Raw genomic sequence first — 11,584 nt, forward strand, 5'->3', positions numbered from 1 at the left:
TCTGTTAATCCCAAATTCCCAGTCCATCCCCCTAAAAGTGATTATTTTTAATCTAAGAACTAGATTTTTATCACTCTTTTGCATTTTTAATTTGTTAGGTACTCCCATTCAATCAACCCTTGGTGCCAATGGAGTTTTATTAGACAACCAGCCTGTAGTCAAAAAAAGGCGGGGAAGGAGGAAGAATGTAGAAGGTGTTGACATCCTCTTTTTTAACAGAAATAAACCACCTAATCATGTAAGTAAAGTAATACTTAAAAGCTACTGATCCTTGAGTCCAAAATTCATCCTAGTAAAGATACATATTGCTGCTTTGTGAATTTTTTGTGAATAATAAAAATAACTGGAAAATTAGGAGTATACTGTATAGTTTTTTAGATTGTATCTCAGTAGAGTCCAGCACTGGCCAAGATTCATGAAAATTTTAAATTTAAAAGACTTAGAAGAAATTTTAAACAATTTTTGTTTCTCTTCAAAAAGAACTGCTTCGTTGGACCAAAATCAGAATGCTAAAGCGTGGAAATAAAATTTTCATTTGGTGTTTTTCTACAGGTTACGTTAGGCTTAACCACCTCACAGATTTCTACAGGGATAAATCCAGCACTATCCTATACTCAGCCTCAAGGAATTCCTGATACAGAAACTCCTGTTCCAGTTATTAACCTTAAAGATGGGACAAGACTTGCAGGCGATGATGCCCCGAAGAGAAAGGATTTGGAAAAGTGGCTTAAGGAGCACCCAGGTTATGTGGAAGATTTAGGAGCTTTTATTCCTGTAGGTGATACCTTATAAATCTTAGTATATTTTATGTCTATGATTCATTACATCTGTAATGATGAAGCATAAATTCTTACCAACTTATATTAAATATGTATTCTGCCCAAGATTTAGGAAACATTAGCAGCAAAAACTAATGACCATCTTTCCTATGATATAATATCATTTTCCATTTTTCATTCTATATTCAGTGTGTTTAATAAAAGTCACCTGTCATATACAGAATACTATCATAGACCCAAGGACAGTTATAAAGGTATAAAACCTCCATTCCTTTCCCTCAAGGAGTTTATTTTAAAATAATAAAAATGATCATAGTAAACATTTATTGAGACTTAACTCTGTACCTGGCTTTATACTTAGCAGTTATATGCATCATCTCATTAACACTGCCAAACTTTACCAGAATGGCCTTGTTATAACTTTATAAAGAAATGGAAACTGAAATTTTAAATAGTGCAAAGTCACGCAGCTAATAAGTCTTAAATCCACTGTCCAAACCTCTGCTCTTAAGATCTTATAAGAATATAGGTACATAGATTATATTAGTCAAGATGAGAATAGGTCTATTCATTTGCATTTTCCTTATCCTCTTAAATATTTCCTACTCACTATCTTATGGGCATATGGCTTTCTTACTTATGGAAGTGTATTATCTCAGTTTGTTCTCTCAGATGCTTATGTACTAGATTTTGTGTCAGTCTCCCTTGTTGTTTCTGTATATTTTATAAGGTAAGAGAGTAGCCGCATATCCCCTGTATGCCAGTTAGTAGTCTTACTCTAGCTGCCTCCATTATGAAGATTAATTGGATAACCCAGTAAGGTTGTTCCCTACCCTGTGAGCTGCTTAAGGATTGTGTCCTATTCACCTTGTAGCCCCAGGATTTAGCACCTAATTTCTGATACAGAGAATGGTATCTAGTTCCCTGTAAATATTTACTGAGTCAGTGATTTGTAAATGAAAATCTTTTGAAAATGAAAGAATACCATATAAAGGTAAAGTGATTGTTATTAACAGAAAAAAATTTAATTGCCTTATTTTTTCATGCAAAAGAACCACAAAAGCTCCAGTCCCTAGAATGTGACTGTACTTGTAGTGTGTGTGTGTGTGTGTGTGTGTGTGTGTGTGTGTGTGTGTGTGTGTGTGTGTGTGTGTGTGTGTGTGTAGAGGTAACATGGTAGTCTAATACCAAGAACCTCAGACTTGGCTTACATATCCCTAGTTTTTTTCAGAAAATGCCACTAATTCTCAAACTTCACTTAATTCTTTTTATTAAAAATAAGCCAAATAAAGCTCTTAAAAGGGACAGGATTTCAGAAGATGAGCAATAATAAAACGAGTATGGCAGTTCTGAAGATAATGAGAATCATTAGTTTAACCCTGTAACTTCTTAACTTGTTAGAAAATAACATTCATTTATTTAGTCAATTTTTATTGAGCAACTGCTGTGTGCTAGTTACTGTTGTAAGGGATTTAGGATAAAACAGTGAACCATATAAAGTTCTTGCCCTTTTGGCAGTTATACTCTCGTCTCAGAAGATTCTCAGAGCTTTCTCTTACTACTGCAAAGGAGTCTTTATTACTTTTTTAAACTTAGAGCCATTCATCATTTTCACTGCAAATAACCCTTTTATCACAATGTTTTATATAATGTTATAAAACAATTTTAAGACATTGCTATAGGCCGCATTTGTTTGAGTAGAGAATACAACATAATGTTGGTATGATTTCCCAAGGGCACTTGATGTTAATGGTTTCTTGGCTCTCACACGCTACTGTGGTATGTCTACAGCAAAAGGATTGTAACATGGTATATGTACTATACCTTCAATATATAACATAAATAGTTGGCCCTTGAACAACACAGGAGTTAAGAGATACTGACGCATGTCACCCTCCACAGACAAAAATTCAAGTATAATGTTACAATTAGCCTTCCATGTCCTCAGTTACACATCCTTGGATTCAATCAACAATGGATTGTGTAGTCACTGGGAAAAAAATCCACATATAAGTGGACCTACACAGTTGAAACCCATGTTGTTCAAGGGTCAACTGTATTACTATATGTTCTATATACCATGTATCTTCAATTTTACATGGTTAAATTACTTGGATCAGTTTATTTGTGCCATTTGCATAGTTAAAGATTTTACAGCTATTTCTTTGTCTATATATTTTAGAGAATGCAACTCCATGAGGGGAGACCCAAACAAAAAAGGCATCGCTGCAGAAACCCCAATAAATTAGATGTTAATAGTCTCACTGGAGAAGAACGTGTTCAGCTGATTAACAGAAGAAATGCCAGAAAGGTATTTGCATGTTTGTTGTTAATTTTTCATACTGATGCACTGTGTAAGAGGTTTCTAGAACACTGTTTCATTATGCAGTATTTTCTAACAGACCTAGTTGGGTTAAATCTAGAAGATTTGAGGGAAAAAGGCACAGACTACAATTTTATGCAGTCTAATTTCAAATCCCACACCTTTGGCTAAGCTGTCGAATGAATAAGTTACATCTGTACCTTTGCAGTGCCACTGAACCAGGGCACTGCATCTAAGGCAGTAGTTGTCAAAAGGGGGTAAATTTGTCCTCCAAGGGACATTTAGCAATCGGGACATTTTTGATGGTCTTAGCTCTGGATGAAGGAGGTGGGTATTGGGGAGGTTGGTGAGCTGCTGGCTGGATGCTGTTGGCCTTGGCGGGTGGAGGCCAGGAATGCTGCTATACCTCCTATAATACACAGGACAGCCCCCACGACACCAATCCAAAATGGTCTGTGGTGCAGAGGTTGAGAAACTCTGCTGAAAGGGAACACTATTCTCATCATAGCCATTAAAGATTTATATATATTTATCATGTATTGATAATTCCATCATTAGGACTTAAAGTGTCTTCTTCTATCAAAATTGGCATATTACATAATTTTCTGATAGATGGAAATTAAATATCTTAAATCAAATGTCTTAAAGCAAAGATAAGACGTCTTATCTTAGAGACAAATGGTACCCCTTGCTAATCTTGCTTTACTGATTGATGAATGGTAAGAGCTAGGTTTTTCCAGGTTTTTCTTATTTCTGAATCAAATGTGGTGCAACATTTGTTTCCCCAAATTGTTTCTGTTTTACGTATGTATTAGTATATGTCTCTTTTACCTCACAAAGTAAGTGATAGAACAGTTGAGGCACCCTTTTATAAGTTTATAGCTTTGACACTTTTATTGTTTTTTATTCTGATGAGCAAGCAGTACAATAAGTAAAAAAAGGAAAAAGAAATGGCCTTCAAAGTAAGAACATCAAGTTTCTCATTGAATTCCTTCACTCACAAATTAAATTACCCTACATAGATCCCTAGTTAATTCCCTACTTCTGTTTTGCTCTCTGTTGAATGACCTTACTGCTAGTATAAAAATACATGAAATCATTTTAATTTTCCAGAAGTATTGAAATTGGAAGAATACCATTTTTTAAATAACAATTATCTTAATATTATTGTATGTACTAACTCATTAAAATTAATACTAATTTTTCCCCAAGTTTATTCAGCTTTTGTTAGTAGATTAAGATGATGTCAGATGTATTAGGGGAAGAACAAGATGACATTTTAGTTGCATTTTACGTAAATTTTGTGCTTACACAGATCGTGTTACAAATCTTTGCACTTCATCTTATAACAAAAATTAACCTTTATAGATATGAATAAATTTGTCTTAGCCAGTTTTAAGGAAATGGAACCATTTTGAAATTTTTACTTGGTTTAATATTAAACATCCTAAATTTTATTTTTAATTGTAGTAGCCTGGTAAAGGACCTGTTAATTTCCCTTGGTTTGTAGATTTCTTTATTCTAAGTTTCTAGAGTATAGGCTTTAAACCATACAGAGGGCCTCTAGTTTAAACTGGAGCTTAATGAAGGAGATAATAAAAAAGAGATCGCAACAGAAAATTGAGAGGCTAAGTAAAAACTATAGAAAATAATTAGATAAGAATATAGATATTATAACTGGCCACATTAAACCCTGTCTGTATCCTAACAAGATATAGTATGTATTCATTCAGAAAGCTGTGGGAAAAGGAATTATTCAAGAAGTGTCCTTAGACTCCAAAGGTACATTAAATTGGTAGGTCGAAATCATTTAAATATTTAAAGGAATATGTTTATTTTTATACTTTCAGGGTTCAGTTCAGTTCAGTTGCACAGTCATATCCGACTCTTTGCGACCCCATGGACTGCAGCACGTCAGACTTCCCTGTCCATCACCAACTCCTGGAGCTTACTCAAACTCATGTCTATTGAGTCGGTGATGCCATCCAACCATCTCATCTTCTGTCGTCCCCTTCTCCTCTCGCCTTAAATCTTTCCCAGCATCAGGGTGTTTTCAGATGAGTCAGTGCTTCACATCAGGTAGCCAAAATATTGGAGTTTCGGCTTCAGCATCAGTCCTTCCAGTGAACACCCAGGACTGATTTCCTTTAGGATGGACTGGTTGGATCTCCTTGCAGTCCAAGGGACTCTCAAGAGTCTTCTCCAACACCACAAAAGCATCAGTTCTTCGGTGCTCAGCTTTCTTTGTAGCTCAACACTCACATCCATACATAACTACTGGAAAAACCATAGCTTTGACTAGGCAGACTTTTGTTGGCAAAGTAATGTCTCTGCTTTTTAATATGCTGTCTAGGTTGGTTGTAGCTTTTCTTCCAAGGAGCAAGCATCTTAATTTTATGGCTGCAGTCACCATCTGCAGTGATTTTGGAGCCTAAGAAAATAAAGTCTGCCACTGATTCCACTGTTTCCACATCTATTACCCATGAAGTGATGGAACCAGATGTCATGATCTTCGTTTTCTGAATGTTGAGCTTTAAGCCAACTTTTTCACTCTTCTCTTTCACTTTCATCAAGAGGCTCTTTAGTTCTTTTTCACTTTCTGCCATAAGGGTGGTATCATCTGCCTATCTAGGGTTATTGATATTTCTCCTGGTAATCTTGATTCCAGCTTGTGCTTCATCTAGCCTGGCATTTCAGCCTGGCATCCAGCCTGACCGAAAAAAAACTCCAGTGATGCCTACAAATACAACTTTTAGGGTATTAGTTTGCATAAAAGATAAGTGCATTGGTTTTTGAGACCTGAGTTTAAAAGCTGACCTTGACACTTACTAGTTAGCTTTAGGCAGCTTGTATAACTTCTCTGAGGCTTAATTCCTTCATTTGAAAAATAGAAATAATGCATTCTCAAATGGATATAGTGAGAACTAAAATAAATTATGTGCTTAAAGTCCTTAGCATAATACTTGGCAATATAATAATAACAACTTATATTTATTATGTGCCAGACCCTGAAGCGACTTAGCAGCAGCAGCAGACCCTTTGCTGAGGTGCTTGAATTATCTCATTTTTATAAAACCGTATGAGGGAGGTATTATTGTTATCTCCATTCTGCAGATCAAAAAACTGAGGCTCAAAGAGATTTACTAATTTGCCTGAGTTCATGTAGGTGATAAGTCTGATGACTCCAAAGGATATACTCTTAACAAGGTTACACTGCCTACCCAACATAGTAACTTCATAGTACATGGTAGTTATTTTACTGTCCAAGGAATATACGTGAAACATCTAAAATTTATGTTAGCATGTTTATGTAGTATATTGATAGTTCTTATGGGTTGTGGTAGTCCTTTTTACTATAATAAAGATTGTCAGGGTGGTTCAAAGAATACATGTGTTTTAAAGAAATAAACTCTGTATAGCACAGATTAAAAGAAAGAAATGTCTTCACATTTAATATGCTTTTAAGTGTCTAAGAATCTGTTTTTCATTTTAGGTTGGAGGTGCATTTGCTCCCCCTTTGAAAGATTTGTGTCGGTTCCTGAAAGAAAATGCAGAATATGGAGTAGCTCCTGAATGGGGAGATGTTGTTAAGCAGTCTGTGAGTATTTCATGAACACTAATTTAGACATCATTTAATTATATCTTAGATTAAATTTTAAGTAAAGAATTACCAAAATATTCCATAAATATGTGATAATATTTTCTATTTCACAGTTTTTATTTTACAGAGTATGTTGCAAACTTCTCAGATACTTGTTGAATTAGAGTGCAGAATCGGTGTATACTAACTGGTGTCATATTTCTATTTTACCTTTTTTTTATTGTGGCTACTAGAAAATTTTAAGTTACATATGTTGTTTGCATTGTTTCTATTGGACAGTGCCAATCGAGAGGTTCTAAACTCCTAAAATTTAGGAATTTTGGTTTGTTTGCTGGGAGGGAGGGTTGTTTTGTTTTGTTTTGTTCTTCTAGGAATTTTGAACCCCAGAAAATCTTGGGGGAATTTCAAGAAAGTAGCATAGGTTGTTCTCCACTCAGGACTTGGTGCTTCCCAGTCTGCAGGTGCTACTACTGTTCTGAGCCAAGTGATTTTTTTCCCCATTGAGTATCTTTTCCATCTTGGCTCTATCTCCATTATTCCCAAAGTGATAGTCAGAAAAGAGTCAGAAGCATCTCATTTAATCATTTCTTACTTCTGTCCCTTTCCACACTGTTCTTCCAGATTAGAAGAAGGGCATTTCTTTAGTCTTCTGGTGATGTGAACAATTTAAGGGCATGGCAGTAATAAAATTTTTTGGATCTTCCAGTTTCCAGAACTATTTTACAAACCTGTGCCTCACAGTTATAAAAGAGAACCAGAGGCTCTCTTAAGATAAAATGAGAAGTGGAAGAACTGTTTCAAGCCCTACTTAAAAATAAGATAAAATTGGGTTATCTCTTTCATAATTGGTTATTTTGTATCCAGAATAAGTTTATGAATAATTTCATATTTTTAATGGCTTATTTGTATCATGTTAATAGATATTGATTTTATTTTAAAATGGTTATTGTTGATGATTTTTTTTTTTCTTTAGGGATTTCTTCCAGAAAGTATGTATGAACGTATTCTCACTGGTCCCGTGGTAAGAGAGGAAGTAAGCAGGCGAGGGAGACGACCTAAAAGTGGAATTGCGAAGGCCGCGGCGGCGGCGGCAGCTGCAACTGCCTCCAGTATTTCAGGCAATCCTTTGTTAGCCAATGGATTACTTCCAGGTGTGGACCTCACAACTCTTCAGGCCTTACAACAAAACCTACAAAACTTGCAATCACTGCAAGTGACTGCAGGGCTGATGGGAATGCCTGCTGGCCTTTCTTCTGGAGGAGAAGCTAAAAATGTGGCCGCCATGTTCCCCATGCTGCTGTCGGGAATGACTGGGTTGCCAAATCTGTTGGGCATGGGAGGGCTCCTGACAAAGCCGACAGAATCCGGAACAGAAGAAAAAAAGGGAAATGACTCTAAGGAGGTAGAAGGGAAAAAAGAAAGGACAGAGAGCCAAAACCCCGAGAACGGCGGTGACAACTCGGTGTCAAGTTCTCCTGCACCCTCTACTGCTGCGTTAAGTACAGCTGCAGCTGCCAGCCCGTTAGCTCTGAACCCACTGTTACTATCTAATATTCTTTATCCAGGGATGCTTCTCACTCCAGGCCTTAATCTTCATATTCCAACTTTGTCTCAGTCCAACACTTTTGATGTACAGAAAAACAAAAACAGTGACTTAGGCTCATCTAAGTCTGTGGAAGTAAAGGAAGAAGATTCCAGAGTTAGAGATCAGGAAGACAAAGGGGGAACTGAACCGAGTCCTCTCCACGAAAACAGCACAGATGAGGGTTCAGAGAAAGCCGATGCTTCATCTGGATCTGATAGTACATCATCGTCATCCGAGGATTCAGATTCTAGTAATGAAGACTGATTCCCAGACTGCACTTAAATTATGAACTGATTTTGGATTTTTTTTTCCCCTTTAATTATTAATTGTAAATACACCAGTGTTGAGTGCATCAATAACTTACTGACCGAACATTTCAGTTATTTGTTTAGAAGTGCAAACTGCTTTCAGAGACGTTTTGCATGTAATATTTCTTAAGATTCATAAGTTTCTGAACTCGTATGTACTATCAAATACATAAAGGTGTAAAATTACAACAAAAGGCATTATAATTTTGTTGGGGGTTAATTTTATGAAAATTATGCTCAATGAGAGTTGTATATTTAATATATTTGCAGTGAACACAGAATACTTTATGCATATTACTGATTTAATTTGAATATAGTTTTACAGCCTCCTTGACACCTATAATTTACAGATCAAAACTCAGCAATAATTTGGGCAGCTAATGAATGTCATGAAAGCTGTAGAATCTACATCACCATCCATTGCTTTAATTACATGAAAATGCTCTAGTGTTGTGATGCACTGCTGATATTTCCAATTCAGGTACAAGTGTGTTTTAAAGAAGAAATAAGTTTCCCAATCGGCCAATTTAACTGGCTACCTGTTACCTCAGCTGAGTTAGTTTAGGAAGTTTACATTCGTTTCTAATTCTATACTTGTTTTCAGGGGTTTTTTAAACACATCCTATATATCATGTTAATCGGGCAAGAAATATGACTTGCTTTTTGCTGAGCTTAACTCTAAAATCAGTAAAATTAAGTCATAAAATAATCCTGTGTCATGTGACTTTGACACCCTCTAGACACATTTAGTTTTAACTTTTCAAAGTTTGGCCTCCTATTAGAAATAATTATGTCTCAGATGAGTAATGTCTGTTTCCAGGGTTCAGAAAAGGTAAATCATGAAATACCACTGAAAAGAACTTTTCAACACAGCATACTTCATGTAAAAGAAATTGTTTGTTTGCTTTATTTGTGTAGATTTCTATTTGTGTTTTATGTCATGGAAATATTCCAAAATTAACAGATAATAAGGTAATATGCAGATAGTCTAAATTCATTTTGCGTTTCTAGGTATAAGCAGACTAAATGTTGGCCCAGAATCAGTGTTGGGTTATCAGTTTATATTAAATATACTGAGTTGCCCATTTTGAAAATGCACTTTTAATAATCTCAAAAAATATATACATTATTCCTGTAAACCACAAAAAAAGGAAGCCTAAGGTTTCTGATCAATTTCTTAGAACCCTTTACCATGTAAAATTTGTCTGATATTTGATTTATGATACAGTTTCTCCTGCTAAAGCTGCTATTATTCTGACAAGGTAGAGGTCCAGGTTCACCTTCATATACATTGAAAACAGAGCTGAATTGGTTATAAAATACCATTTACATCCTAAGGAGAGATAAGCATTGTTCTGGTACTTAAATAAGTCAGTGACAAACTTTGCTAGGGGGAAAACTACCCCACTTCTCTCCCACAGAAAAATTAACTTTCAGTTTGTTTTGCTACAACTCTATTGCTTTGTCAGGAATTAAGCAATTATATTGGATTTTCCAAGACCTTTACCAGTAAATTATGTTTCTGTATGTAAAATAATCCCTTATTAGAGAGACAGTGTTACATGTATTTACAAAATTATATCAGTTCCATTGGGATTGTATTGATTTTTGTATTTTCCCAAAATAGTACTTTGAATTGATAGTCCTTTATGCAATGTCTTAGCAATAGTCACTATAATGCCCTTCCAGGAGAAGTGGGTAGTAATTCTTCATCATGAAAATGATATATTACATACTTAGTATCTTCCCTTTGCAGTATTGCACTTTTGTTTAACTAGAATACACCTATGAGATAGCCAAAGTTTTCAAACACAGTTAACTTAGGTTGCCGGTGGAGTATTTCAGCACCATCCATGTTTCCCTTCTCTCCCTCTAGTCCTGCCCACATGATCTTCATTCCTTTCTGTCTCCAGTTTAAAAGGGAAATAAAAAACCCTAGATCTTGTCAGTAAAATCTAATTTATATCAAATTTATGAGATAAAGTATTTTCCTAATTAGATCAAATGAATTTGGTTAACATCTTAGTGATTCTCTTTCTATGTAATAAAGGCAGTTGCAGTTTTCAAAGCATTAAGGCTAATATTAACTTTAAACATTCTCTTGGGATTCAAGATACTTCTATCTAGTACTGATTGGGGAAAAGTTGTCCAGCTATCAGCTTAAAAAAAAAAACACGCAAACATGGTTATGTAAAGTTAAGGGTTATAAGAAAGAAAGAAATCAGTAGAACTACATAATACTAAAGTTGCAGTTGAAAGGATATCCAAGTATGTGTTGGTAGTTACTAAAAGAATTATAGCTGTTATTGCCTTGTATTTATAGCCCTGTTTCAGGTTTCATGATTCAAGTCTTAGTCCAATTTTTCTTTTGGACATTTGCAATATTTACCAGTTGTGTTTTGTGTAGTCTGAATTTGCTTTCTGTAGTTGAGCAAACGTCTTAAAAAGTCATTTGTAATTTATTAAATTACTTTCTATGATGTTCTATAGAGCAAATGGAAGTTTAATTATTTTTTATTAAACATATTCTTTGACTACCCATGATGTCAGCCTCTGTACATGACAATACTTTTATTATTTTATATGTAGTTTATTCCAATTATGAAAGAAACATTAGTCATAAATCTTTAAAAGGAAAGTGAACATTGGAAGAATTTTTAAGAGACAGAAGCAGGCTATAATTATACCCACAATCTTACTATTTCCTTAAGTTCTCTTCTCCTGGACCTTTAAAAATCCAGAAAGGCTCAGAGATAACACCTAACCTCTTAAAGAAATCCATTTTGGAAATCAGTAACTATTTTTCCCTTGGTCTTAGAGGCTTTTCTAATTTATCACTGTTGTTTGTAGTGTTTGGCTGTTTTTTTTCTTTTTGTAAATACAAAAGAAATTTGTTTTCCCTCAAACTGTCAGAGCGGAACAGTGGAGTCTCATCACTCACTCATTTAACTTGACCACATTGAATTATACTGTCATGCTTAGGAAATC

General features: G+C 35.1%; 1 protein-coding gene across 11 annotated transcripts in view; it reads left to right on the plus strand.

The window, feature by feature from the left end:
- CHD9 (chromodomain helicase DNA binding protein 9) overlaps positions 1 to 11,140 on the plus strand; it is a 219,929-nt gene extending 208,789 nt beyond the window's left edge. For all 11 annotated transcript variants that reach the window (XM_005691975.3, XM_005691972.3, XM_018061986.1 and 8 more), the window contains 5 exons: positions 99 to 238; positions 553 to 774; positions 2,962 to 3,090; positions 6,596 to 6,700; positions 7,677 to 11,140. In XM_005691975.3, the coding sequence (XP_005692032.2) occupies positions 99 to 238; positions 553 to 774; positions 2,962 to 3,090; positions 6,596 to 6,700; positions 7,677 to 8,552 (1,472 nt within the window). In that variant the 3' untranslated portion in view covers positions 8,553 to 11,140. The remainder of the gene's footprint in view (positions 1 to 98; positions 239 to 552; positions 775 to 2,961; positions 3,091 to 6,595; positions 6,701 to 7,676) is intronic.

This window comes from Capra hircus, chromosome 18 (genome assembly GCF_001704415.2).
Source record: "Capra hircus breed San Clemente chromosome 18, ASM170441v1, whole genome shotgun sequence".
Lineage (NCBI taxonomy): Eukaryota > Metazoa > Chordata > Mammalia > Artiodactyla > Bovidae > Capra > Capra hircus.